Source organism: Lacerta agilis, chromosome 2 (assembly GCF_009819535.1).
Source record: "Lacerta agilis isolate rLacAgi1 chromosome 2, rLacAgi1.pri, whole genome shotgun sequence".
Lineage (NCBI taxonomy): Eukaryota > Metazoa > Chordata > Lepidosauria > Squamata > Lacertidae > Lacerta > Lacerta agilis.
In genome coordinates, this window is record NC_046313.1 from 79,584,393 (window position 1) to 79,610,262 (window position 25,870).

At 42.6% G+C, this 25,870-nt stretch overlaps 1 protein-coding gene across 1 annotated transcript in view; it reads right to left on the reverse strand.

The window, feature by feature from the left end:
- Positions 1 to 25,870, reverse strand: part of DNAH12 (dynein axonemal heavy chain 12) — a 98,003-nt gene that overhangs the window by 14,037 nt on the left and 58,096 nt on the right. The window contains exons 46-64 of the mRNA XM_033140968.1: positions 25,442 to 25,604; positions 22,801 to 22,881; positions 22,152 to 22,328; positions 21,223 to 21,354; positions 20,873 to 20,962; positions 19,410 to 19,550; positions 17,874 to 18,115; positions 17,421 to 17,568; positions 15,666 to 15,811; positions 11,118 to 11,332; positions 9,265 to 9,457; positions 8,948 to 9,140; positions 7,213 to 7,385; positions 6,836 to 6,976; positions 5,951 to 6,109; positions 5,042 to 5,186; positions 4,592 to 4,742; positions 4,081 to 4,334; positions 3,095 to 3,235 (exon numbers count right to left, since the gene is read on the reverse strand). Coding sequence (XP_032996859.1) covers positions 3,095 to 3,235; positions 4,081 to 4,334; positions 4,592 to 4,742; positions 5,042 to 5,186; positions 5,951 to 6,109; positions 6,836 to 6,976; positions 7,213 to 7,385; positions 8,948 to 9,140; positions 9,265 to 9,457; positions 11,118 to 11,332; positions 15,666 to 15,811; positions 17,421 to 17,568; positions 17,874 to 18,115; positions 19,410 to 19,550; positions 20,873 to 20,962; positions 21,223 to 21,354; positions 22,152 to 22,328; positions 22,801 to 22,881; positions 25,442 to 25,604 — 3,085 coding nt within the window. The remainder of the gene's footprint in view (positions 1 to 3,094; positions 3,236 to 4,080; positions 4,335 to 4,591; positions 4,743 to 5,041; positions 5,187 to 5,950; positions 6,110 to 6,835; positions 6,977 to 7,212; positions 7,386 to 8,947; positions 9,141 to 9,264; positions 9,458 to 11,117; positions 11,333 to 15,665; positions 15,812 to 17,420; positions 17,569 to 17,873; positions 18,116 to 19,409; positions 19,551 to 20,872; positions 20,963 to 21,222; positions 21,355 to 22,151; positions 22,329 to 22,800; positions 22,882 to 25,441; positions 25,605 to 25,870) is intronic.

Sequence of the window (25,870 nt, forward strand, 5' to 3'; positions counted from 1 at the left end):
CCCAGGAGGATGTTATAGTCGATGGTATCAAAGCCGCTGAGAGATCCAGCAGAACTAGGAAACAGCTCTCACCTTTGTCCCTAGCCCACCAGAGATCAGTGACCAGTGCGACCCAGGCAGTTTCAGTCCCATGATGAGGCCTGAATCCCAACTGGAAGGGATGCAAATGGTCCACTTCTTCCAGGCATGCCTAGAGTTGTTCAGCAACCACTTGCTCAATCACCTTGCCCAAGAATGGAAGATTTGAGACTGGGCGATAGTTGGCCATATTGGCCGCATCTAAAGTTGTTTTTTTAAGAAGCGGTTTGATAACCGCCTCTTTCAGTGGGTCTGGGAAGGCTTCCTTACAGAGAGAAGCATTCACCACCCCACAAAGCCAGGATGGGCAAGGATCAAGGAGACAGGTGGTCGGTTTCACTCGTCCAAGCAGCCTGTCCACATCCTCGGAGGTAACAGATTGGAATTGATCCCAAGTAACTTGACTAGACAGGACTCTAGCACTCTCCTGCCCCGGCCCTGCTCCCACGGTGGAGTCCACCTCTTCCTGAATCTGAGCGACTTTATCTGCAAAAAACTTTGCAAAATCATTGCAGGAGATCATGTGGCCTGTACTGGGCCCCAATGGAGCAGGTGGTTCCACTAAATTGCGAATCACCTGAAAGCGTCTCCTGCTCAGGGCCGTCTTAAGCCTATCTGGCGCCATGGTGCAGGGATCTCTCCGGCGCCCCCCAACGCCCCACCATCCTTTGGCAAACAACGCCCGGTACCGCCTCCCTAACTCCCTCCCTCCCTCCCTCCAACCAGCTGGAGCCTCCGGGGGTGGGGGAGCACCGCAAATATACCTGCTCCTCTCCAGTACCCCTGATGCACCTGGAAGCGCGCAGGACGGCTGGGACTGGGAGCCCCTCCCAAAGGCGCGAGAAACCCCTTCTAAGCACCCAAGAATAAAAGCAGTGTTTTTCGGGGGCCGGGAAGGGGGCAGAGGATCCACCATCTGGGCAGCTGCAGGACAAAACGTGGAACGCCGCCCGTTTAATTGCGGGGGGGGGGGTTGGGCTGGATGACACCGGGGGGTCACTTCCAACTCTCCAATTCTGCCACAAACTTGGGAAAAACAGGCGTGGTGTGTATGTGTGCAGCAGGAGGGGACCTTGGTAAGCATCTAAAACAAACCTGTCCCCCCTTTTTGGATGGGGCTGGGTGGGATTCCAAAATAAAAAGCAAAAGTGCTCCAGCAGCAGGCTGGAGAAGCGCTCAGAGGAGCGGCGGCCGCCGGGGATCGCACCCTGCTCGGGACTCCTTGGGCTCCTTCCCACTGCCCCGCGTCCTGCGCAGCGGCAGGCTGGAGAAGCGCTCAAACTCAAAGGAGCAGCGGCTGCTGGGGATCGTCGTGCCTCGCCCGGGACCCCTCAGGCACCTTCCCGGCTGCCCCGCGCCCTACTCCAGTCCTGCGCAGCGGCAGGCTGGAGAAGGGCCCCGATGACCAATTGCAGCACTGAGAGGAGGGAGAAATAGAGGGCGCACGGAACTGGCGAGGCTGGAGCGAGGCGCCCCTTTTCCTTCATTCGCTCTGAGGCGCAGCGCTCGCCTCATGGAGGAGGAAATCTCCAAGGGAGAATGGGGAAGGAAGGGGGTTTAAAAGAAGAACGGCACAAATAAACACAGACCCCCTTCCTCCCCCCTTCCCCCTCGGAGATTTCCTCCTCCGTGAGGCGAGCGCGACAGATGCAAGGGAGTTACAGAGCCGCCAGAGGTAGACCGTGGAAACGCAGCGGCAGCAATGAGGGGAGAGCTGACTGAAGGTTCCTCCGAACTGAACGGCGGGAGAAGAGATGGAGTGAGTGGGGCTTCAGCCACAGAGCGGACTGAGGGACTGGCGGCGTGCAGGAGGGAAAGGGGAGGCCGCCGGCAAAGCCGTGCAGCCCCACTCGCTGGGGCGCCCCCTAGAGGCCAGCGCCCTGGCGCACCGCGCCACTAACCTCTATGGCAAAGACGGGCCTGCTCCTGCTGCTGTTTTCTGCAGATGCAATAGAGGCGAGGCAGTGAAGGTATTCTTCGCCGTCACTATCGCCACTTGGTAGGCTCGACATTGAGCTCTAACCCATGTCCAGTCAGATTCAGAATGAGTTATCCGCCACTGGCGCTCTAGTCATTTCAGTGATTGTTTCATTGCCCTCAGATGCATGGAAAACCACGGGGCTGTCCAGGCTCCATGCAATTGGAGAGGGCACTTTGGAGCCAAACAGTCAATAGTCCTGGTTAACTCCACACTCCAGCGGGCCACCAGAGAATCAGCTGAAAGGCCATCAACATGGGATAAAACACCCCCTACCACTCTCTGGAAACCATTTGGATCCATTCAGTGGTGGGAGCAGACCATCCGAATCGGTCCCACCTCCCTGCAGAGGGGAAGGGTCGCGGAGAAGTCCAGTTGCACCAGGAAGTGATCTGACCATGGCACTTCTTTAGTTTCACTTTTACTTAATGTCAGATCACCAACATCCATAGAGGTGAACACCAGGTTTAAGGCATGTCCGTGACTATGAGTTGGGCCAGATTTATTCAGGGACAGCCCCATGGAGGCCATGCTTTCCATGAAGTCCCGAGCAGCCCCTTGTAAGGTCGTGTCAGCGTGGATGTTAAAATCCCCTAGGACAACCAAACTAGGTGTCTCCAAGAGAACATCCGCCACGACCTGAAGCAGCTTGGGCAGGGAATCCTTGGTGCAGCGGGGAGGTTGGTACACCAAAAGGAATCCTGTACTGCCCCTATTACCCAGCTTCTAGAACATGCACTCAGAGAACTGGGTCTTCCCAATAGGATGCCTCACTTCTGGGTTTGTGGCATTCGGGAACCAAAACGTTTAACTTGCAAGGTGTTCAACTTCCGAGGTACAACTGTACAGGGTTTCAGCTTTATGCACAATCCCCTCAAATGTAACTCCCATGAAAGATGCAACCCTGGTGTAATCTAAACCTTAAAATTAAAGGTCATACTGAAGACAACAATATTCGGCAAGCATAACAACCAAAAAACTTGGATACTTAACATGTTAACAACTTAACATGTTAACAACTTCCAAGAGAAAATTTACCTGTTCCTTTCCAGGGCACCCAGCAAAAAAGGCAGGATCAGAAAGAGGATCGGAGACGTAGGACTGAAGCAGGTTTAACCGAAGGCCTGTAGGAGGCTCATTTGTCATCTTAACACCATTCTGTAAAATGGTTACTGGAAACTAGGAAAAACAAGTATGGCAACAGCACAGCATTAGAAGATTTCCATTTTTATTTATGATTTCTGTTCAATTATTTGGTATAAAAGTTGTTCAAAACAAGAATGTAATATACTGATATCTCAGGCAGCTGCAAACAAACAATTGAGGACCTTAAAGTACACCAGGAGATAGGGAAACTCTGCCCCCCCCAGACTAAACCTGGTCTATGGGGCCTCCCAGTTTGGCCCAGGAGGCTATCATGGAGAAGTCATGCCCCAAATGGGAAAGGGCAGGGCTGGGAAAAGGCAGGACTTAAAAATGACTTCTCAAGCTTTCACTTTCAACCTCCTATTATTAACATAACAACAGGCCTTGATAAGAGAATTTAATAAAAGCAACATGAAAACATTGACACTGTGTATCAAAGGGTGGTATTCAATGCTAGTCCTACTCAAAGCAGACACAATGACTCAGATGGTAGTGTTAGAGAATCATTCTCTTTTTAAAAAAGGAAGAGCTGAAAAACTTAGCAAAAGGCATGATCATCTACAGATTACGTACCTCTTATTTAGTACAGAATATAAAATTGTTTGATAAGTACACAGTTGACAAGACACAGAAACCATCAAACAAGAGGAGCAAAGGTCACAGAACAAAGAGGTCACAGGATAAAGCAGATGAAAGCAGAGATGGACCAAGTGAGGAAAGAAAGTAGCTGCAAATTCCCTCAACTCTCATGCATTTCCTGCCTTGGACACCAGGTGGAGATGAAGACCCATGGGACAGCTTGGCACCCATGGAAAGCATAACATGATTTTATAGGTTGTTATATCTCTCATTAATGGATCCTTGGGAAATAAAAGTACCTTGGGTGATGGATAACTAGTCAGCCAGAGTCTGAAAGTGCCAATGCAAGTTTCAGGACTGAACTCTTCACAGATTTTCTCCAACATTGGCATCCAGGAGACAGCAAGGTGGCAGTTTTGTAAGCAAACCCAAGTCCCTTCCTCCATTCCTGATCTAATCATTTTTGCTGCTATTGGTCCTTGTCCCTGTCCCAGAGATATGGACTGAAACTTGTTTCCAATCATATTTTTGTCATTTGCAAATTTCAGAAGACCTGTCATGAAAGGTGTCATATTTTATTCTGTGTTAATTGGAAAAAGCGGAGTACAAAATGCAAAAGTGAAGCTATTTGTATCATTTCATTTTCACTCATCAACGCAGATGACTAACAATCAGATTTGTGTAAAAAAGTAATTTTTATTGATTTTAAAATATACAGAGTCATATTTATCTTTCAGAGACACATGATGAATAAGAGCCTTAACTGGAAGACTGATTCAAAAGAAAAATGCACCACAACATTTAACTTACTGGCCATAGGATCTGCTCCAGGAGACAGAACAAAGATGAGTGGGATTGTAGAATTTGAATCTAAGTAGCTTTTTGTTAGGTCAAATGGTGGTGGCTCAACAAATTTCTTTCCAAGTTTGTCAGTCACAAAGGTGGTTATAGCAGGTGAAATCTGTTTTAAAAGAAATCTTCAGCATAAAATAGGATTTTGTTGCAAAAAAACATAAAATCTAGCTTGTTTCATCTAGGACCACTAAATAGTAACTATTTAGGGACTTTGAAGAAATAGAAATCTAAATCTTGTAGTCAATGACTGTAATACACACATAGGTAGACTCAGCTTATAGCTTAAGAGCAATCTTCCTAAAGAAATTAATATTAAATTCATCTGAATATTTGAAATAGCCTTAAAGAAACCAATAATGCATTTATGTTTTATTTCATTTTTGAAATTACGTTCATATATTTTACCTTGTCAGGTCTCAGGCATCGAAGAACAATCATCTTCTTTATTTCATTCAGGTTTGTATTCCATGGTTTTGGTAAGGGAACATTTTGGGGTTCTTTACTGTCATAGATTTTACGCCATTCTTTGAGTTCTTCAGCTATATGACTCCTACAGAAAGTGTAAACTAGAAATGCTTAGACTTCAGCTTTCCACTTAGTAAGAGCTCTTCCAGATGTCAACCTTTTCTAGAGCTCATGGTGCTTTTGGGCGACCCACAAGGAGCATGGGGCCTCGTGGTAGCTTCAAAATTGCTCTAGGTCCTCAGGCACCCAGCACATATTGCTGCAGTGGTGCCAGAAGTCCTAACATCATGCTTGTTGGGCAGCAGGCAGGCCATAAGTGGGTGGTTCTACCTAGGCCAAACCTCTTACATCTGTAGCCAATAAAGTTGTTGTCTTATTTGATCCATGTATCAGTTGTCATATCTTGCTATTCATTGAATTCAGGTGGTCTGCAGGGCAGGGGGATTGCAATGGCAATATCACTACTGCACTAACAGCATGTACCATATTTTCCCGTCTATAAGACGCTCCCATGTATAAGACGCCCTCTATTTTTGGGGACTCTGATTTATGAAAATGGGGGGAGATCTATCCATGTATAAGATGCCCCCAAATTTTGGACATTATTTTTTAGGAAAAAAACCCTAGTCTTATACACGGAAAAATAAGGTATATGGGGTGGGGCCCAGGGCAGGGTGCAGAAGTCGACTACTTGGTATTTGCTGGAGAACGGCCCTAAGGTCACCTTATACTGACCTTGACTATAGGAAAGCCACATCCTAGCACTCATTTCCCCCCTACATTTATTGGAGAGGGGTTGTACCCCATGGAAACAAAACTAGTAATGTTACAGCAGATTTTCTGTTTTACCGTAGTCCTTTAAAAGCAGTCATATCACTTGCACGGCAGAGTTCATCCCAGCTTTTATCTTGTATCCAAGATGGATCTGGATTCTTGTATTTGCTCTTGAGGCCAACTCCTCCAGTTAATAAGAACATAAATTCTTGGTGCTCTATTTCTTTCTTAGCCCTATTTTTTAAAAACAATGCTGTTTTAAGTCTACATCATTATTCTAGTTTGAAATGCAATTGTGACATAATCTTTTCTTTTAAAAAAAATCACAGAATAATGCTCATGTATTGATTTATAAACTTTTGCTCCTGCAGTTAAAATGACATGCTGTTCTGGGCAACTGGGTCACAGCTCATGTCCCACTTGTAACAAACTTACTACACGTTTTCAGACAGTCAGTGGTTCTCTGGAAAGCATGCCTCCATCTGCTTTTATTCACGCCTACCTACACTTACTAATGCTCTTGTGTAGCATAGTTGGGTTGTACAGGGACTGGGGGAAGCACTTGTGCAATTTCACCAATAGGATCCAGTGGTGGAATTACAAGCTGGAACACCCCTGTCCAATTCAACAGTCAAGCACCCTCCAGGACTGAAGCAGTGAAAGTGTCTATGGAAAAATGAAAGGAAACATGTGGACAGAAAAGAGGCAAAGAATTGGGAATTGAGACAATCTGACAAAATAGCTAGAGTGGCTAATCTGCACATTCCAATTACACCCCCTACTTCATTAGTTGTGGTGCAAGAAAGTTCCTCAGGCTTCCTAGCTGCAAGAATTTGCCAGAGCAAAAACACTGGTACTTGGAAGATAACTGCTGCTTTTCTTGTTTTTAAGATGCCCCTGCCTAAAGAAAACAATGTATTACTAGTTAATCAAAAGATTCCAGGAAACACAGCCCCTTACATTAGAAGATTACAGCACAATAAAAATGAAAACAGCAGCTTATCCTTCTCAAACAGGGAACGGCAAACGTTGCAATACAAGTTGTATGTGAAATGGTCATTCAGGTATCGCAGCCTTTTTTCCAAGATTTTAGACTTGTTGCTAAAAATAGAAAAGAAAGGACATATATGTATATTCAATTTAAAATGTTGATCTAAATAAAATAAACTTTCGGCATCCCCCACCCCCCCAAAATTGGTTGCGGGCCCCCAAAATAGGGGTAGTCTTATACATGGGGGGTGTTATACATGGAATAATACGGTACACGTGCTTAAAAATTGGCTTCAGTATTTCAAAACACAACAGAAATTAAAGAACTAAAGTTAGTAACTGCTCACCTGTCATGAATAGAATTGATGTAAAGATTTACAAACCAACTGAGAGAATACTGGTACATAGGATCAATATTAGCCAAATCAGCAATACTAAAGAACAGTACAGATGAATGTTTTGCAATGGGTCTGTAGCCTTCTCGAGACTGTGCTATTTTAATTTCAGTTTTTTCTGCAATCTAAAGAGAATATATTTCTTAGTAGAAACTAATAAAATGATGTCCAAATGTAGCACATGATATGGCACTTCCCCTTGTTTTCAATAAACAACAGTGTAGAAGGCTGGCCCTAAACCTTTTTCTCATTATATTTTCATACAGCAATGGTCCGTGCAATGTCAGTATAATGTCATGGCTTGTGCAGCAAGTCCTATGATCCGACTTCCACTGTGGGATAGAGTACCATGTATCCATGCAAAGCATATTGATGTGAATGAAGGACACCTGGAATCAGGGATCAGAGGAACCAGATCATTTACACCAGGGAAGGAAAATGTTTTCACCCTGAGGGTCACGTTCCATTGTGGGCAAACTTTCAGGGAGCACATAACATGGAGGGTTGGATGAGATGCAAACATGTGTTGAGCAATGGATGTGACTCATCTTTGTACAGTCACTCCAGCTATGACAAAGCCAGAGGTTTTCAAACACACACACACACACACACACACACAAGCACATATGGACGGGCAAACCTGTCAATATCAGTTTCTCTTTGTTTCTCACTTTGCCAATCTTAAGTTCAGTTCTCCACATTTCTACACCAGTTCTAAATTTTTTAAAGATCATGAAAATTTATCAGCATTTTTGTGTGAATTTCTTCTAGTATAAACTTTTGCAAAGCAAGTTTGCCTAGTATAATGTATTTCTGCATGCTATTTTGCCCCCAAGACTGAGGTCTCCCACCCCTGTTTTGCATTGTTTATATCAACAGCATGAGAGCAGAAGTGACAACAGGTGAGGCTGCCTCCTTCACACACCCCTCCACTGCCCTTGTTAATAGTGTAAGGAGAACATGGGAGCTGCAGTTTTCCAAATGACTCCTACAAGTCCTGAGTAGCAGTTCCAGTAATTCTCTACACTCGATCATGCTGTTAGCCAGGGCAATAGAACGACAGAAGCAGAGTGAAAAAGTTCCTCTTTTTTAGTATCTCCTGTTCCTATGTTTGTGCAGCCACCACTAACCTTAATGGAAGAAAGGAGTGTAATTTGGGAGTGCTGGGGGCAGTGATAATGCTTAGGGCTGAGGAAGGGCAGAGAGATGCATGAGGGGGGCTTGCCAAGTATTCTTCTCCCACAAAGTTGAAGAGGCTTGGGGCTCGTGATGGAGGCAGGAGATCAAAGAACTCTGGGAGGCAGGCACAGTCCCCTCAGTTTCTTTGGATTCACCAAGCAGTATCAGTCATTGCACTTATCTAAAAAGGAAATTTCTACAAACCTGCCTACCTCCCTACCAGCTCTACCCATGTAAACTAAAGGGACCACACTAGGGATGGATCCTATTCTGGTCATCAGCAAGCTATTAAAGCTACTTTTGAGACAGGGAAATGCTCTGTATTAGAGCAGCTGCTTTGTATGCAGAGAGGTTGGCCCATTGGTCTGATTTGGGATAAGGCAGCTTTCTATGTTCTTGGTTTTACAGGTTCCTGAGGTTCAGCTCCAAGCCTGAGCTTGGATAACTTCACAAACAGTGCACCATTCATTTAATACAACAATCATTTACAAATGCTGAAGTTGCTTACCTGCTGTTTCTTTGTAATTTCATTAGACATTAGTTTGGCAGAGTCCAAAATCGTAATAGCACTTTCATCTTCTAAAATATTCCCTTCAGAAGATTGCAATGTTTCTAAAATCTTATTTTCGATATCTTTTAGTTGTTTCTTATTGCTGGCTGACTGGAGAATAAGAGCATTCCGTTCCTCCTCTAATTCTGGTCTAAAAAAGGGTATATATCAAATATTACATACTATGCTGGTTGTACAAGGAGGAGCCACATTCCACATTGAAGCACATCACCTGCCACCCTTCAAAACGCCCTGTGGAGAATATGAACATTTACCTTTCCTTTGCTACAACAATGCCTAGAAGCTGATCTTCAAGTCCTTCTGGGGTAATCATGAAGTTGAGTAAAGAAACCTTGGTAGCTAGTTCAGGCAAATAATGTGGATTTCTTAATTTGGTGGTAATATAAAATTTGAAATCAAAGGAATATTCAATAATTGTTTCACCAAGCCGAATACAATCCATGCCCCCTAGAGTTGAAAAGACAAACATATTTAGTTGTTTTTCCTATGCACAAAAATATATATTCTGCAATCCAGCTTTCCTAATTGCAGAATAACATCAGAATCGTGCAGTGGAGAAATGCAGAGGAGCTATGCAGCATTCTGCATTGCTTTCAGAAAAAGTGTGGTGTTTATTTTAATTCAAGAGAACTAAAACTAAAGAGAATCCATTTGATTTCTCCAAGTCTCAACATGAATTCAAGTCATGTTTCTGTGGCTGGGTGACTTGAACAGTTAATTGGAACCCTGGGACCTAGGTGTCTAAAATCTGTCTACTTTCCTGCTTCAAGAGAAATTGTCAGCAGTGACCAGAACACTGAGCTGGAGGCTACAGTGCTGTTCAGGAGCCAGACCAGGTTCCTTGCTCTATCTAATGCTGGTAATCAGGTCACACTGAACCTGAGACTGGCAGGCAGACCACTGAACCAACTCTCATAGCACTATGGTCTCTAGAACAACAGCCAGAAAACCTCATAGACATATTCCTTTGGGTATGAGGAACTGAATGCCTTCCACAACGCCTCTCCAGCACAACAGGACAGGGAGCATGTCAGGTGGGAGGCCCTGGAATGCAGAAATGCCTATCTTCAGATGAGAGGGTTGGCACTTTAAAAGAATGGTTCTCCACAAGGAGACAGAGCCTTGGAGAGATGGACTAGAGCAGGCATAGGCAACCTTCGGCTCTCCAGATGTTTTGGCCTACAACTCCCATGATCCCTAGCTAACAGGACCAGTGGTCAGGGATGATGGGAATTGTAGTCCGAAACATCTGGAGAGCCGAAGGTTGCCTATGCCTGGACTAGAGGCAGAGCCTCAAAAGGACTCAGTGTGCTTCCAACCTTTGTTGGAGGAAGTAGCTCATTAGCAGTTGTCCTTGGTACTGCAACAACAAACCTGCTTTTCTCTATGGGCTCTTCTGCAGGACCAGAATTAAACAGAAAGATGTATATATTTTTACTTCTCACATGGCCAGGCTGGAGCCTTCATTGGTGCAACAACAGGGAGGAGGAAGCAAACTACTTCCTTACTGCTATTAGTGTGTATTTTGGTGGCATTAAGCACATGTTTTCCTCTTAAGACATTTTAAAACTGGTGTAAAACTGTATGCATTCAGGAGAACCCAAATTTTGTGAATGAGCTGAGTTACTGGCGAAAGAGTGAGGCTTCTTATTTTGATTTAAAACTAGCAGAGTGTATGACAAGAATATCTGCACCTGCCAAAATATTGTCCTTTATACAACTGTTTAAGGAAATTGAGTTTGGTCCTTCTTTAAAATAGGTCCTTCTAGCTCTCTTCACTTTGTAATTGCTGCTTAACAGAAGAGGGTGATCAAAGCAGCACAAAACATTACTGATTATTGTATATGCAGCATGGTAACTCGATCTTGAAGAAAATAGTATCAAGGTTCTTCTATTTCTATCTATTACTATACAAGACACTGCATGCGAACTATTTCATAAAATAAAGATCTAAACTCAAACATGCTCTCTTGTATTACCTTCATCTGTTGCTATGGAGCAGTATTTAAGGAATAAAAAGAAAAGTATTACACAATGCAATGAAGTGTACAAGAAATATCCAACAAATACTCCAATATAGTTTGGAGATCATAATGATTTGTTGTACCTTGTTTAAAAGTTGATTTAAGAAGCAGAGGTTCCAGTGAAGGATCAATTTCTTCTCCAACATTTTCAAGCAGAAGTGGAGTTCCAAACTGAATGCAGTTTTCTAGAATTCTCATGTAGTCTGTGTCTGTGAATTTTATTACACTCAGCCTGTTCTCTTTTTCGGAATTTTTTATCCATTTATTTGCTTGACCCTGGGGATCAATCATTAACGGCCTGCAACATATCAGATTTTCATTTTTTAAAAATAGAACAAATGCTTAAGGATACCCCTTTACAATATATTAGCACTGTAGTCAAAATAAAGTGAATTTCTATTTTGTTTCCTTATCACCACCTGTGTTCTATATTCTCGTTTTTGGTTAAGAGAATAACTCTGTTCTTACTTTACTGGTCTTCTTATAGATTTCACTCAACTATTTTTCACAGTATATTAATGCAGTAATTCCTTCTGCTTTCCTTAGCTGTACTGTATGAACATTTGATAATATGTGCCATGTTACTGGTAAGGCATTTCTGCTCATGTGAACTCTCCCTTCCCCAAATTCTGTTGATTCCTCCTTCCATTGCAGCCTGCTTCTTGAGTCACATCTCATACCATTTGGAAGAATCTCAGTAACTTGATGGCTAGGTGGGTGGAGATGCAGGGGTCTGTGGTGAGGAGCAGGAAGTTTGGTGTCTTGGCTCCAAGATGTTTGAAAATCCACTACACACATATATCTTCTTCCTGTTCCAAATGCCTTTCTGTCCACTTGTAGTGACTCATTAATGTTGGAAAATGTGACTTTAAACTCACTATCACTCATTCCACTTTTCATTGCCTTTGCTTTAATACATGGGCAGTATCTTTTGGGAGGTGGAGCTATGTGAACCTCTAATGCTTTTAAAAATACAATTCTTTATTTCACTGAGTTTATTATATTGGTTTTCAAAATTGCTAGCTCTTCCTCTTCTTTGAAGTCCACACTACAGTCATACCTCTGGTTGCGTTCACTGCGGGTTGCATTCACCATGGGATACGAACGCGCCGAACACGGAAGTACCGGAATGGGTTACTTCTGGGTTTGGCCCTTCACGCATGTGCAAAAGCGCCGAAACGCACAGCGCACATGCGCAGATTCGGCGCTTCAGGTTGCGCTCTTTTCATGTTGCAAACGGGCCTCCGGAACAGATCCCGTTCGCAACCAGAGTTCTGTTTCAGAGGATCCCCCAACCCACAGGAGCAAACTGAGGGGCACTGGGGGCTGAAAGGGGAAAGAGAAGGAATGTTTCTGGAACGAAAGCTCATACCAAGAACAAACTCAGTTGGTCTCTAAGGTGCTACTGGAAAGAATTTCCTATTTTGTTTCTGTTGTGTCAGCTGAAGCTTGTTCCATAATCAGGCCAACACCACTGGATATCACCCAATGTTTTCACCTTTATTCCTTTTATAGTTTTGCTGTCTCTCTTTTCCTCCTCTGTTTGGGCAACGTTTTCCTTCTTCCCTGAGGATTACTGCCTGCTATATTTTTTTCTCATTCTCAGAATTTGCTTTGGCATTTGAGTCAGTAACTCTTTTTCCCTTCAAAGCCTACAATTGTTGTAAATTGCTAGCTAAAATAATAGGTGCAGTTTTTCAGGCTTTCACCTACTGTATCAAAATGTAACTTGCTTTGCAGCTATATGCACCCTTCTGCCTTTTCGATTCATAGGCAAACTGAGTGAAATGCAAACCAAAAGCTTTTACCTTCTCTATGACATATATCATCGCTGAGGAGAAGGTGATCAAAGTCAGCCTCTCTTCAGATACCCCATGAAGTTTGACGTATCGGTAATATATTTCCCCCATATTTTGTTTCATTTTATCAACCCAGTATTTTGCAACACACACCCCCCATCCTCATCAATTTTGCTGCAAATGCCCAAGGACCCTCCACCATTAGTTCCTTACTCCTGCTCTCCCCCTTGGTCCAAATTGACTGGCAGCTCGGGCTTCCGGCGGCTGACGCCATTGCGGGTGGTCGTGGGCTGCTTCGGCTGCGAAGCACCCAGTCCATCCCGGGGGTTAGGAGCCCCGCTACAGCAAAGCGGGGCTCCGGTTGGGGTGCGGGAAGAGCGTCCCGCTCCCTGGGCTCCCCGGCTGTGCCCGTTGTGGCTCCGAACCCTTCCCCCGCTCCCCCTGTAAAGGGGGAGTGGGGGTGAAGGGACGACGGAGCCGGGCTATAGGGGACATGCCCCAACCGGGATGTAAATGCGGCGACAAAGCCTGTGATGAGCGTCTAAGTTCTACCTGTCTTTAGTGAGTGTAAAGAACCCAGAGGCGGTGAGTAATTGATTGACTCTTTGTATCTCTGGAACGATCTGGGGGAAAGAAGAAAGGCAGCCCGCCTCCCTCCCTTCGGCGGATGAAAGGAATTAACCCTTTAAGTGACTGCTGCCACAATAACTGATAGAAAGTATCTGGAAATTGAAAACTGAGACTGTTGAGATTTCCCTTCGGGGGTTAACTGGGGAAAAAATATCTCCATTTGAAGTTTTGGTCTTTATACTCCGGCATCGGAGAAATGGCGGCGACTTGGACTTTCGTGGGAAAAAGTTGAAACAAAGGAAGGAAGAGACAGGAACTGAAACTTGATACCCATCCTCCCCCCCAAGATGCTGGACTTCGCGCTCGCGCTGGCATTGAATTCTGATTTGGAGGATGAGGAAATGCTCACTGTCTTTCAACTGGAACTGCTTAATCGAAAACTACAAGCCTTGAGTGGAATTATAAATGGAAAGAACTTATTTTCCACAGAAGAGGCTTTTCAAAAGTTCTACACAATGGAAACAAACTTTTGCAAAGAGCTGGGAGAGGTGTTTGAAGGATGGTCTGAGATGGCTGGGCAACTCCGAATGGAAGGGGGGCCGGTTTCTGGGGGTGGCAGCCCTGGAACGGGAAGATTTACAATATCCAGACTCCGAGGTGGCAGCTCGGGGGCAAGGGACATAGAATTAAGATTTCTACAAGAAGAAGAAGTATGGCACAAAGAAACGGAGAAACCCAGAATAGAGGGGATGAATATCCTGAAGCTCGATGCAAGGTTTGTTGGGAATGCAGCCTGGTTCTGTGGACATCCAGAAGAAGATAATTGGAGATCCGGTCCTGGTGAAAGACAGAAAAAGACAATGGACAGAGGGGGAGTGGGTTGAAGTATTAAATGTATAATCTGAATGGTCTGCCACGGTATCCGAAATCGGAGTGTGAAGTCTGTTAATTACAAGTTTATTTTAAATAAGTAAGGAGATATTGAATTTTAAGTTAAAAGCAGCATGATAAAGGATAGAAGAATTAAGTTTAGCTATAGGAATATTTGGTCAAGATTTAGGTTATAATGCAAAGACTAAGACAATTGTGTTTTTTCTTTTTAAGTAAAGTTAAATTTTTTATAGAGAAAAGTTGTTAAGGAAATAGTATATTGATTTAAAACCGAAGGTGTATAGGCGGGGGAAGTCAAACGTCAAGATTCAGAACTAGAAATTTTTTTTTTTGTAAGGTATATAGATAAGAAGAAGAATCCTGACATTATGTGTATTTGTATTTGTTTTGGTATTTGTAGGTGTGGGGTTGGGTTTTTGTTATATTATGAAAATGTCAATAAATTCTGTTAAAAAAAAAAACACAAATTGACTGGCAGCTCATCCATACATGGGACATTCACTTTCCAACAGCAAAGACCACAGGTTCCTTGCTGTATAAAATACTGAGCAAGATGGACGAATGGTCTGACTCAGTGTAAAGCAGCTTCCTATGTTCTATGTACTCAGGATGTCATGATTATTTTTATTTTATGTACTTGACACTTTATATTCTCAACAAGCAGTCAAATGCATATTTAAATCATTTTGAGGACAATTTTGGCCATCATAAAAAGAATATTGGAAATCTGAATCGGCACTATGGAAAGTATAATGACTGCTCCCCATATCAAATGGGGGCGCCTTTTGCGTGGTCATGTGCAGCCCCCCGGATCCCAGTGTGGCGCCCGGTAGTATGGGCTGGCTTCGCCCTCCCCAGGCTGAATACCTGGAGGTCTCCGCCTACCTCAGCCAATCACCCAATCCCACCTGGGGTTTAGTCTATCTTCCTGAATGGGGGGGGGGAAGCGTGAAGCGGTGACCCACACCCCCCTTGTGGTGGTGATCCCAGGGTTCCCCATTAAAGGGGTCTTGAGGGGAGGCATTGGCCATACACTGAGAGGTTGTCATTGCTCTCCCCAGCGACGGCGGCAAAACAGGGGGCGGGCTCTCTGTTTGAACATATGTTCTCCAGAGCCAGCCCAATCCCCACACATTCTGGATAACCTCGATGTCTCCCAGATCCCTGGCTGGGGACTGGGAAGGATAAACGCCCAATGCCTGAGCCAAGGTCTCCCTACACCTGAAGCTTAATAAAGCTGTGACCAATTTTAACCCATAGCACGTTGTCTTGAGTCATTATTCCACTCGGGGGTCGCCTGTCCACACAAATATTACTGCAGTAAGCTAATTTTAGTTTAGTTTAGCAAAATAATAGGTTTGCATTACCTACCAACGTCTAGAGTTGTTGACAATCACACCATTGTCTATAGAAAACTGATCTGTTGGAAGACCTGCAATATTCCAGGCTCTAATTTTTATGGGATCACCAAGTGTTTTACTCAAGGAGAAGTTCTCAGAACAAGGTATATTTTTATCCTGTAAAGACAAATAAATTTCCCCATAATATCAAGTATTTATTAACAATTTATATAAAACCAGTTAACGGCTTGCACTGAACCTCAGTTTCTAGCAGGGCAGGTGACAGAAAATGAGGAAAGGACACAGCAGGCAATCACAAAAATATTTTTCCAAGTCACTACAATGAGTTATATCCAATTATGCATAGTAGGCTCTTGGCTCCAGTGGAGGCTTCTCTGAATGGTAAGAAAAGGAGCAATTTTTACAAATGCCCTTGCAGCCTTCCCTGGCACCGCCTCCCACCATGTTTCAAAGGGTCCCCAACCACACTGGAGCAGTTGGGGGGGGGCACAGGAGGCTGCGGAAGAGGGAATCTGCAAAAATGGGCTTCCCAGCTTCCATTCACAGAAACCCCCACTGAAATGAAGAGATGTCTAAAAATGGAGAATCAGCTGAATGCAACCCAACTTTTACGAATATGTTCTGGCTAATAAGCTCTCAGCGGGTATTTCTTGAGTTGGGGTTGTTTTGTTTTTGGCTAAAGCCACAAAACCACATTAAAATGCCTGAAACCTACTCAAGTACTGGACTAACAAGAGTGGCCCAGGAAGTGGGGATCCTTGCATACAACTTGGCCATACATTCTTGAAAGCTGCTGACTTTTCCATCTGTTGACAAGACAATCACATTCCTAGCAAAAGTATATTCAAACATTTCAGATAACACTAAAACAACAAGGAAGCAAAGTGAGAGACCAAGGACAGGCCATGCATCCCATTATGTTGTATTCAATGTTAGTCCTTCTTACAGTAGACCCTCTGAAATAAATGGACCTAAATTAGTCATGTTCATTATTTTTAATGGATCTACTCAAAGCAGCACTAGTAATGGATGCAACTCAAAGGGAAAGATTCAACAAGTCCTGCTATCAGAAGCCTGCTCATAGACTTCTACTAGCACAACAGGACTTTCCTCCCATCACCTCTACCTCCCCCCCCCCAATTGACTCAGGGGGTGTTGGGAAAGTCCCCAAAATAGTACATGGAAGAAAGAGAGGGAGAGATCATTCCATCTGGCAAGCTGAAATGTTTGCACTAATGTAACAATTGCCATAGTGCTACACTGAACTCCTATCAAAGCCATCAATAATTATTTAATTCCATTAATTTAAAAATCCACACAAACACTTGAAACTCACCCACCATAATCAACTAAATACATTTCACTGTTCCCTGACCTATACATAGATATGAGATCTACTGAAAGAGCCAGTACTAGGAGAGGACCTTGTTCTGGAGATTAATAACAATACTTTAACACAGTGGTTTTCAACTTTTATGGGTCCACGGCTGCTTCGACCAACTACACTCTTTCGCAGCACCCCTGTGGAGCTCCGGAGCCCAGTTGTGTCACCCCTTGCCTGCAGAACAGGCAGCCTCACACCCTTTTTCGAACACCCTCCCTTGTGGAGTTTTCCCTCAGAATCCTCTCTTCTCCCCTCTCCTTGGGAGTCCTCTGGGCGGCTGCAGCTGCCACTCCTGGTCTATGAGCTGCCCCCCTGCCCCAAAGAGAGGTGCCTCTTTGCACTGCCCACTGGATGAAAACTACTAGTTTCACACAATCTTACTTTACACAGCTTGCTCCAATCTTTTGCACACTCTTGTCGAAATCCCGAAGTGAAAGCACCCAGATAAGCTATCACTCCTGCTGATATCAAGACATCTCCTGTCAAATTATCATATGTGTTTTGAAGGTCATTTGCTGCATTAGACCACCTAGGGGGAAACACAATATTAACTTAGGTTAAAAAATGGCCTATTTCAACAGCATTTATTCCAGTTACATGGGAGCTGTTATAAAAATTAAAAATGGCATTTGTATCTTATTTAAAAATCCTGTTGTGTGTTATTTAAACAACTGAAATACAGATAATGTTTGGGGACATTTTTTACTTATGTAAGCTAACTTTTTCATTTTAAAATATTTCTGGTGTATTCTACTAAATATAATTTATTTTATACAAAATGTGTGTCTTAAATCTAGTTCTTGCTAGAATGGGTACAAAGTATTTTCATCTGACCTTGATTTTTCTCCACCAAGTCCTCCAATAAGCTTTTCTGCTCTTTCCAGCTTTTTAGCACACAAGTCCACCTGAAATTCTAGGCGAGCTTTTTCTTCAGTTTTCTCAACAAAGGTTTGTTGCAATGCTTCCAAACGGTCTTCAACAGCTTGAAGTTCAGCTCTTTTCTGATTAAGTAATGCCATCGTTTGTGCCAATGACTGTTGTGCTTCTGCTAATCGGGCTTTCTTAGGAGCAACCACCTATTAGATACATTTAATAAAATTTTACTAAATTTTACTAGGGGTGATAAAGTAATATAAAATGAATCTAGAAAAATACATGAAATCAGTGTATCTGGGTGGGATTTACTCTTAGGTAAGTGGGTTACATTGCTTGCTTCCATGCACCAGGCATTTGGTTAAGACTTATGCCCTAAGAAAAAGCAAGTTTTTTAGCTAGTTTACAAGTTTTTTCCCCCTTCTACATTTAAATTTTCTGTAAACTCTGGTTACACTGGAAGAAAATTCAATTTTACTTTTTAATTGCATACTGCACTTTGGGCCTTTTTCACCCAGATGCCTATTATAGCAAATGTATACTGGACAATATATGCAGGATTTTAAGGGGTTCTGGCAGCTAACTGGTCAGTGTGTTGTTTCCTTCTGTTTGTCTGTTTGCCACTTCTGTATCCCTCCCCTCAGAGAATATATGGGCTTTCCAACCAGCTTTCCATTCATGTACTGGCAGGACCGAGATCTACTCATGCTCAGTGGCAGAGGTGTAGCGGGTGCCCTGGGTGCATTTTCTGGAAAGGGCACAACCAGGCACCCCCACAACAGACTCCAGCGTGCAAGGGAGCTGCCCAGAAAGCTTCCTTGTGCCCAGACGCAGCTCAGCTTCAGCTCTGCTCCCAGGTCACGTCTGACCCAGGGCGGAATGAAGAGTCGGCAGCAGAGAGCTGCCGCCTCTCTCCTTGGCTGGGTAGTGCTGCACAAAGCTCCACCATATAGTGGAGAGAAGTCGCCAACTGTGACAGCTCCACCCCAGATCAACCCTGACCCAGGGGAAGAGAGGTTGCAGGCATGCAAGGTGCCCAGCTGCAGCACCTCCATCCCCGGGTCAAGCCTGACCTGAGGAGCAGAGAGAGCTGTTGCTTCTTCGCACCCAATGGCGAGAGGAGGGTGGGTGGCTATGCTGCCACTCACTCTCCTGGACTGTGGCATGGAAGTGTACCCTCTGCAATGTTTTGCAAGGCAAGCCACAGGGGGCTCCTTCTGCACCCCCCCAGGGGTGCATCCCGCCCTGGGTGGCGTTTCTTTATGTCCTCCACTGCTCAGTAGTAGAATCTTTCAGACACTTTCAGCCCATTCTAGGGTTAGTACACTATGACTTTAAAAGGATAAGACAAATCACTGAGGATAAGTCTATCCATGGCTGGTAACCACTATATCTAGATGCAGTATACATCAGATGTGTAAGTAAGTATCCTAGAGGATAAATTAGCATTATGTAATAATTTTCAATGTTGAGAAAAAATAAGGTAAATAATCATACCTTTGCAACTCTATCATAAACTTCCATTGCCATGATCCATTTACATAAACCTTCTGCTGCTGAGGATGCTTTAGCCACTTTAGGGGGATCAAACTCAGGATTAGTCAGATATTCAGCACGAATCTTCTGCATCACAGATACCTATATGAAAAATACATTATGTACAGTTGAATATAAATTTATATTTCGGATCCAGTAATTCAATTTCTGCTAATGCATGCACCAAAGGAGTACATCATCATCATAGACTTTTACTGCGCTAGTCATAGGCCATGGCATCATTCAGAAAAATAACAAAATGAAAAACAGCAATAACCATAAAAATCATCAGGCACCACACATACAATATAAACCATGATCACAACTACTAAGATTGTTTGTTGCATAAAATAGAATGGCAGAAGATTCTCTAGTAAAATGTGCCAAATTAAATATCCAAATCTCCTTTGCCTTTGACCACTATTTTATCTAGTTCTTTCCTCCTGATCTTCTTAGCTGCCAATGCATAGAGTGCTACTTTAGAAGTTACAAAGTCATCAGTATCGCTCAGCAGCCATTTCACCCTTTCCACCCTATTCAAGTGAGTTCCATTGGGAAACAGGTGTTTATGAATTGGTTTCTTGGGTCTATATATAACGGGCACTGCAATAAATAGTGGCACAGGTCCTCCACACAGGGTTGCCCACACAAAGTCTTTCTTCATAATGTACTTTGCTGTAGCTTCCATCCAACACCACCGAGGGCATCGATTGGAATTGTAATTCTGTGAAAGTGATTCTAAGCACGGCAAGTGGGAGCTTTGACGGGTAACTTGCCCGGGTATGCTCCGTTTTAATAAGTGGGAACCATGGCGAACTCTTGGTAGAAGCCATCATGGTTAGATCCCAAGGGAGTACATGCACAGCTACACTTCTGCTTGTCCCATGTTTCCCAAGAGCTTTTTTAGTTGCCCTGCTGTTTCCCCAGGAAGACCCACTGTTTACCACATTTTTATGTACGCAACCACAGCGGCTCAAATTTAGCTAGCCCAAAGATGGAAAGTGAGCGAGATCCCTATTAAGGAAGATTGGCAGCAGGTTTAACTTATAGAATAAGAGAGCAATAAGAATTTTTATTCAAAGAGGAGTGGAAAATTTTTGCTGAATATTTAGAAAAGAATTGTGTACAATTTAACGCTGGTAGTATTTAGATAAATTCAACAGTATGGTAAATATTTGAAGGATGTAAGATGGAGAAATGATTAGATTGGCTATAGTAAAATATGCAGTAATGATAGATAAATAAAATGAACTATGAAAGGGGAAGGAGGGAAGTCAATTGTTACATGGTATTATGTAAAATGTTTATTTTGAGATGTATAAACTGAAAAATTAATAAAAATTGTTATAAAAAAAGAAAACTGGAAGGAAGGAAACCACTTTCACATTGACTCTAGCAAATAAGAACATACATACGAAACTTACTGGAATGTTATCCTTGTCATACTCTCTCAGATCTCTTAAGAAATTCATGTCACCCAAAAGTTTTTTGCTAGGTCCCCAGTAGTCTAAAATCTTTAAAAGAAAGTTAAAGCAGTATGTAAAATATTTCAACACAAAAGAAAATGAGAAAATACAAGATTCTAAAAAGCTATTCAGATATTAATTAACAATCTAATTCACATTTTTCTTGAGATTTTGAGCAGTATGATGGAAGCTGAAGCTTCCTGCATGAGGAAGTAAAACTTCCATGCTTGAAGATCAAAAATATTCCCTTTATACATCCTAGGAAATTTGTAATTAGATATTTGTTGTTCTACTGTCAGCTTTTTTACCTTTCCTCCAATCCCTGAAGGATCTGCAACTTTTTCAGGTTTTATGTCCTTCATGACACAGATGGCAGCCATAACAAGTTTAACACCAGATGGTGGATTCTTCATTGATTTCACAATTGTAATATCTGAAGGCTAGAATGAAATAGATTGTTGACTTCTATTACAGTATATAATGCCTTAAAACATGATATATTAAAACAAAATCAGTCTTCATGTTGTGCACATAGACGCACTGCAACTAAGCCAAACCATGTTGAATTTTTCACTTATATCTAGGATTTACCTAATAATATGATAAGTCAACATATAACATAAATAAGTAAACATATAGCGGCTGGAATCTTTAGAAATCCATGGTCCAATTAATTCCTTTTTCTCTTCAGATATTAAAATATAAACAGGCAAAAGAGTAAAGCTAAGCCGAACCCTTTACAAGAAGTTAACTCTACAAATTGCTGATTAATCACCTGAGCTTGTATGGGGAAGAGCCCCATTCACTCCGATAGGAACATCCCCACTGCTACCACCATCATGCAATCAACAGGCCTGGATGGCAATGTCTGATCTGGACAGTAGGGAGCAAAGGGTTAAAGTCCCCTATCCCACACACCAGTGTACTGAACAAGAATGGAATATTCATGCTGAATATGTGGGAGAGAAAAAAAATCTTGTATTCGAGGGCAAACCTAGTGATTAACATAACCTGCAGTTTGACTCTGACTGGCAATGGCTCTCCAGGGCTTTAGGGAGAGGTTTTTCCAATCAAAGGCTACCTGATCCTTGAACTGAAGATGACAAGGAATGAAAATGGGACCTTCTATGTGCAAAGTATGTACTCTACTGCTAAGCTTTAGGACCTCCCCTTCAATTCATCCATATCAAAATAATGCTATTCCAGGTCATGCTCTTATTCTATTTATTTAACTTGCCTTCAGTGTATCAAGTGCAGACAATGCTGCCTCTAGGGCTGGAATGGCCTCTGCAAGATCACTTTCACATTCATTCTTCAGTGCTGTGGCTTCTGTTGCTTTTTCTGTAGCAAGCTCTTCATCTATTTTTACAGTTTTGCTTTTTGCTTCAACTTCTGCAGACTCTTTCTCAATTATCTAAAGAAAGAAGACATGAAATGAAATGTTCCATGTAGTAGAATAGTCCTGTAGAGCTCCATCAGATTTCTTTGTTGATTTATTCAGAAAAGCTATTATTTTAGAAAAGATGAATTGATGTTATAAAGGAGAACTTTACATAAAATTCTAAGCCCTGATTCCAATTAGCTGATATAATACAGATAGAGGCACACTTTGTAGTTACACCCTCCCTGGGGTGTAGTGTGGTAGAGTGAAATTATTACAAAAAGGGCCGCAGCTGATATTTCAATAAAAGTGCATGTGTGTGTAGAAATCTAGACCTAACCTGTTAATTAACAAATAGCATACTGGATTGCAACTGGCCTGAAATAAAGCAAATTGGACATTCCCCAGCTGCCCTTTGCTAGATGCCCAGTTAAGCTACACCAGCATCATTTAGACCACTGTGTGCACAGCAGCATTGATACATCTCTAGGAGCAGAAACCTTACCTTCATCATATTTGCATTGTCCACTTTAGCCTGCTCCAATTTAGGCTGCAAATCAACTAATTCTTGCTTCATTTCACCAACCTAAGATGAAGAGCAATTTCCCATGAGTTGATTTAAAGTATGGCAAATGGGGGGGGGGAGATAAATGAAGCATTTAAATGTGTCATTAAGAAATACTTACTTAGGGAGGAAGTCCCACTGAACGCAATGGGCCTTACTTCTGAACAAACATTGGATAGTGCCATAAGCAAAGTATTATAAGACAACATGATTTATTTATTCATTTGAAAGATTTTTAGACTTGTTTACATTTAAATATCCAGTTACCAGAAAAATAAGAGAGTACAGCATATAATATGCTCTAAAAATAGACTAAAACCAATTTCAACACAATCAACAAGTTTTAGGAGTAAAATATAGAGCACACAGAAACAAATAAATGAAAACAAAGGGCAAAACAAACCGGGCTACCTGCTGTGTTTTCTCTAAGTTGTGGTTTGTTTTAGTACAACTATGGTTGCACTGCACCACATTTCCTGAGCCGTGCCCCTTCCTCCTTGCTCTTGTTTTTTTTTTTTAATGTATTTTTATTAAAGATTTTCTTGATTTACAAAAGTATGTGCAATGTATCTCTCTCTTATTCCCCCCCCATGTAACATTTTTTTACAAATAGGTTTCATTTGTTGAGGCATTAGGAAGAAAAGGGGGAAAGAGGTGGAGGGGGGAGATGAGCGGGGGAGGGGTCGGGTGGCAATGTTTCTATTTTACTTAATATATTCCCCCCCAAGAATTTTTAAAACAAAACAAACACCAACCTTCAAACACTACAAACAATAACAAAAAAAATACAAAAACACAATACGAAAAACAGAGGGAAAAAATACAAAGATGATATTAAGCATCAAATTTCCTTAACATCATTTGTTGACTTCCTCACATCCTCACCTTCTGCATTCACTGAATATCATCCTTAGTAAGTTCTTAACATTTTAAACTCATCTTCACTAACTAATCTATATCTAACTCTATTTGCCTTATCACAACTTCTATCTGCTTTTATACCTTATATTAATTTCAAATCTGTAGCTTATCTAGTCTGCCTGCTCTCTTCTTAAATGCTGATCTTAACATGAATTTTTAAATATTCTTTAAATTTCTTCGTCTTTCCCCACCGCGTCGCCCCTGTGGGTTTTTGTGTCAGCATTGCTTGTGCAGGTTCTCTGCTGTTCACTTGTGTTCCTTTGGTGGTAAGAGAGGTTGGGGTTGGCCTAGGGTGTGGTTGTAGTTGGCTGTGGTGGTCTTTGTTTTCATGTGTGAGTGGGGTGGGTGGGTGTTTTGGATCAGGTTAGCCATATTGATTTGTATGCTGCTGGTGGATTTTTGTCATTGTCTTGTTGGGCTGTGAATGTGGTCCTTCTTGCTCTTGTTAAGCATGAGGAACAATCTGTTTTGGGAAGCCTGGGAAGCTGCAGCGCCCCACCCACACCTCCTCACCACCCTTCTGGATAGTTGGGATTCTGGACTACACTGCAGAGAATAGCATAAGTGTTTCTGACCAGCATTAGAGAACTTGCCTCAAACCAACCACAGAAGCAACATCCAGGCAAACCTCATCACCTTCACTGGGAATCTCTGGCCAGTTGAGGAAGACACTTTCTCCCACCACTGAACTGCTTGGCTGGGACAGGTGACAGCTCTGCAAATGCCACCACTATCAAACATTCCTTTTCCCTGGGCAACACCCAGAGCAGCTGTCTCCAAGGCTTCCACTCACATAATGGCCCAACATCTCCAGGAAGAATTTGCAATCACTTAAGACTGGGGAGTGGGGGTGGCATTCCCCTAATTCTCACACTGGTACGCTTTCTGCTCTGGCTGTTCTATAGTAGTGCAAAATGGGCAGAAATTACCACACATAAGCATCAAATCAATCTGCAGCTCCAGGTCAGTCCAAGATCCATCACATAACACCTCCAGAAGAGTAATTTTCAAGGATATCCACTATCAACACGCACCAAAGGCCACTAACACCCATTGAGGCTTTAGCAGTGCTCCATAATGAAGTATTCAGTGCTCCTCTGTTTTCTCACTGGGAGAGGAAAAGCACTAGGAAGAACAGTCAACTGAACAATGTCAACACCTTCTGATGGACCTCAACAATTGCATTAGAAATCAGAAACTTGCCCTACAATATGGTGGCACTCAGGACATTCAGAGGAACTGAGCAGCAAGGAAGAGGCAATCAATGCAACTAAGCTTGTCATCCAGCAGATCTTTACATAACAAACTGGCACTACGTTTTCTGGTTTCTAGCATACAGGCAACTCAGAGCTGGAGCATAAACAGTCTAGGAATATCTATGAAAGTAAGTGTTTTGCATAGGAAAAAGAAATTTAATTTCAGTATAGTGGCAAGAAAGGGTAAGGAGCTTCTTGACTTGAGAGACCATTGGGTGTTCCTTTAATGGGAAAGGAAATAATATGGTATGGTTTGGCTGTTGCCCAGAGCAGCTGAAGAGCTGCAAGGACATAGCAAGTAGGGTGATGATGTGGTGAGCTTATGCCAATACTTGAACAAATCACAGCTTCACACTACATGTAAACCAGGCACGGATAAGCAACCTTAGTTACAATGGACATACCTGAGATTCAGCGAAAGCTAGTTTATCTAAGCCATTAGTATATCTTTTCTTTGCTTTCATGACATTATCTCGGTTCTGAGTCAAAAGTTGTTGGAAGGAAGCAATAAGTTCAAGATAGGAGGTAGGAGTAACGTAATTATGTCGTCCCAATTGGTTCAAAAATCTGAGGAATGAGAAAGAAGTATTTCACTCTACTGGGTATTAAAACGGAAGGATCTATTTGTTTCATTGAGCATCTGATATCATCTGAATATTTGTCAAACTTTCCAAGGCTATGGTACTAAATGCTTTTTAAGACAATCATTTTTTTTCTAGAAATGGAGTTGTGTTACTTACTGATTGTGCAATTTCAAAGTGTCTTCCACCTTCCCCCCCTTAAATCTGTAAGGCTTCCTCTTCCCTTGAGTAAGCCTATCTGCTGCTATTTAT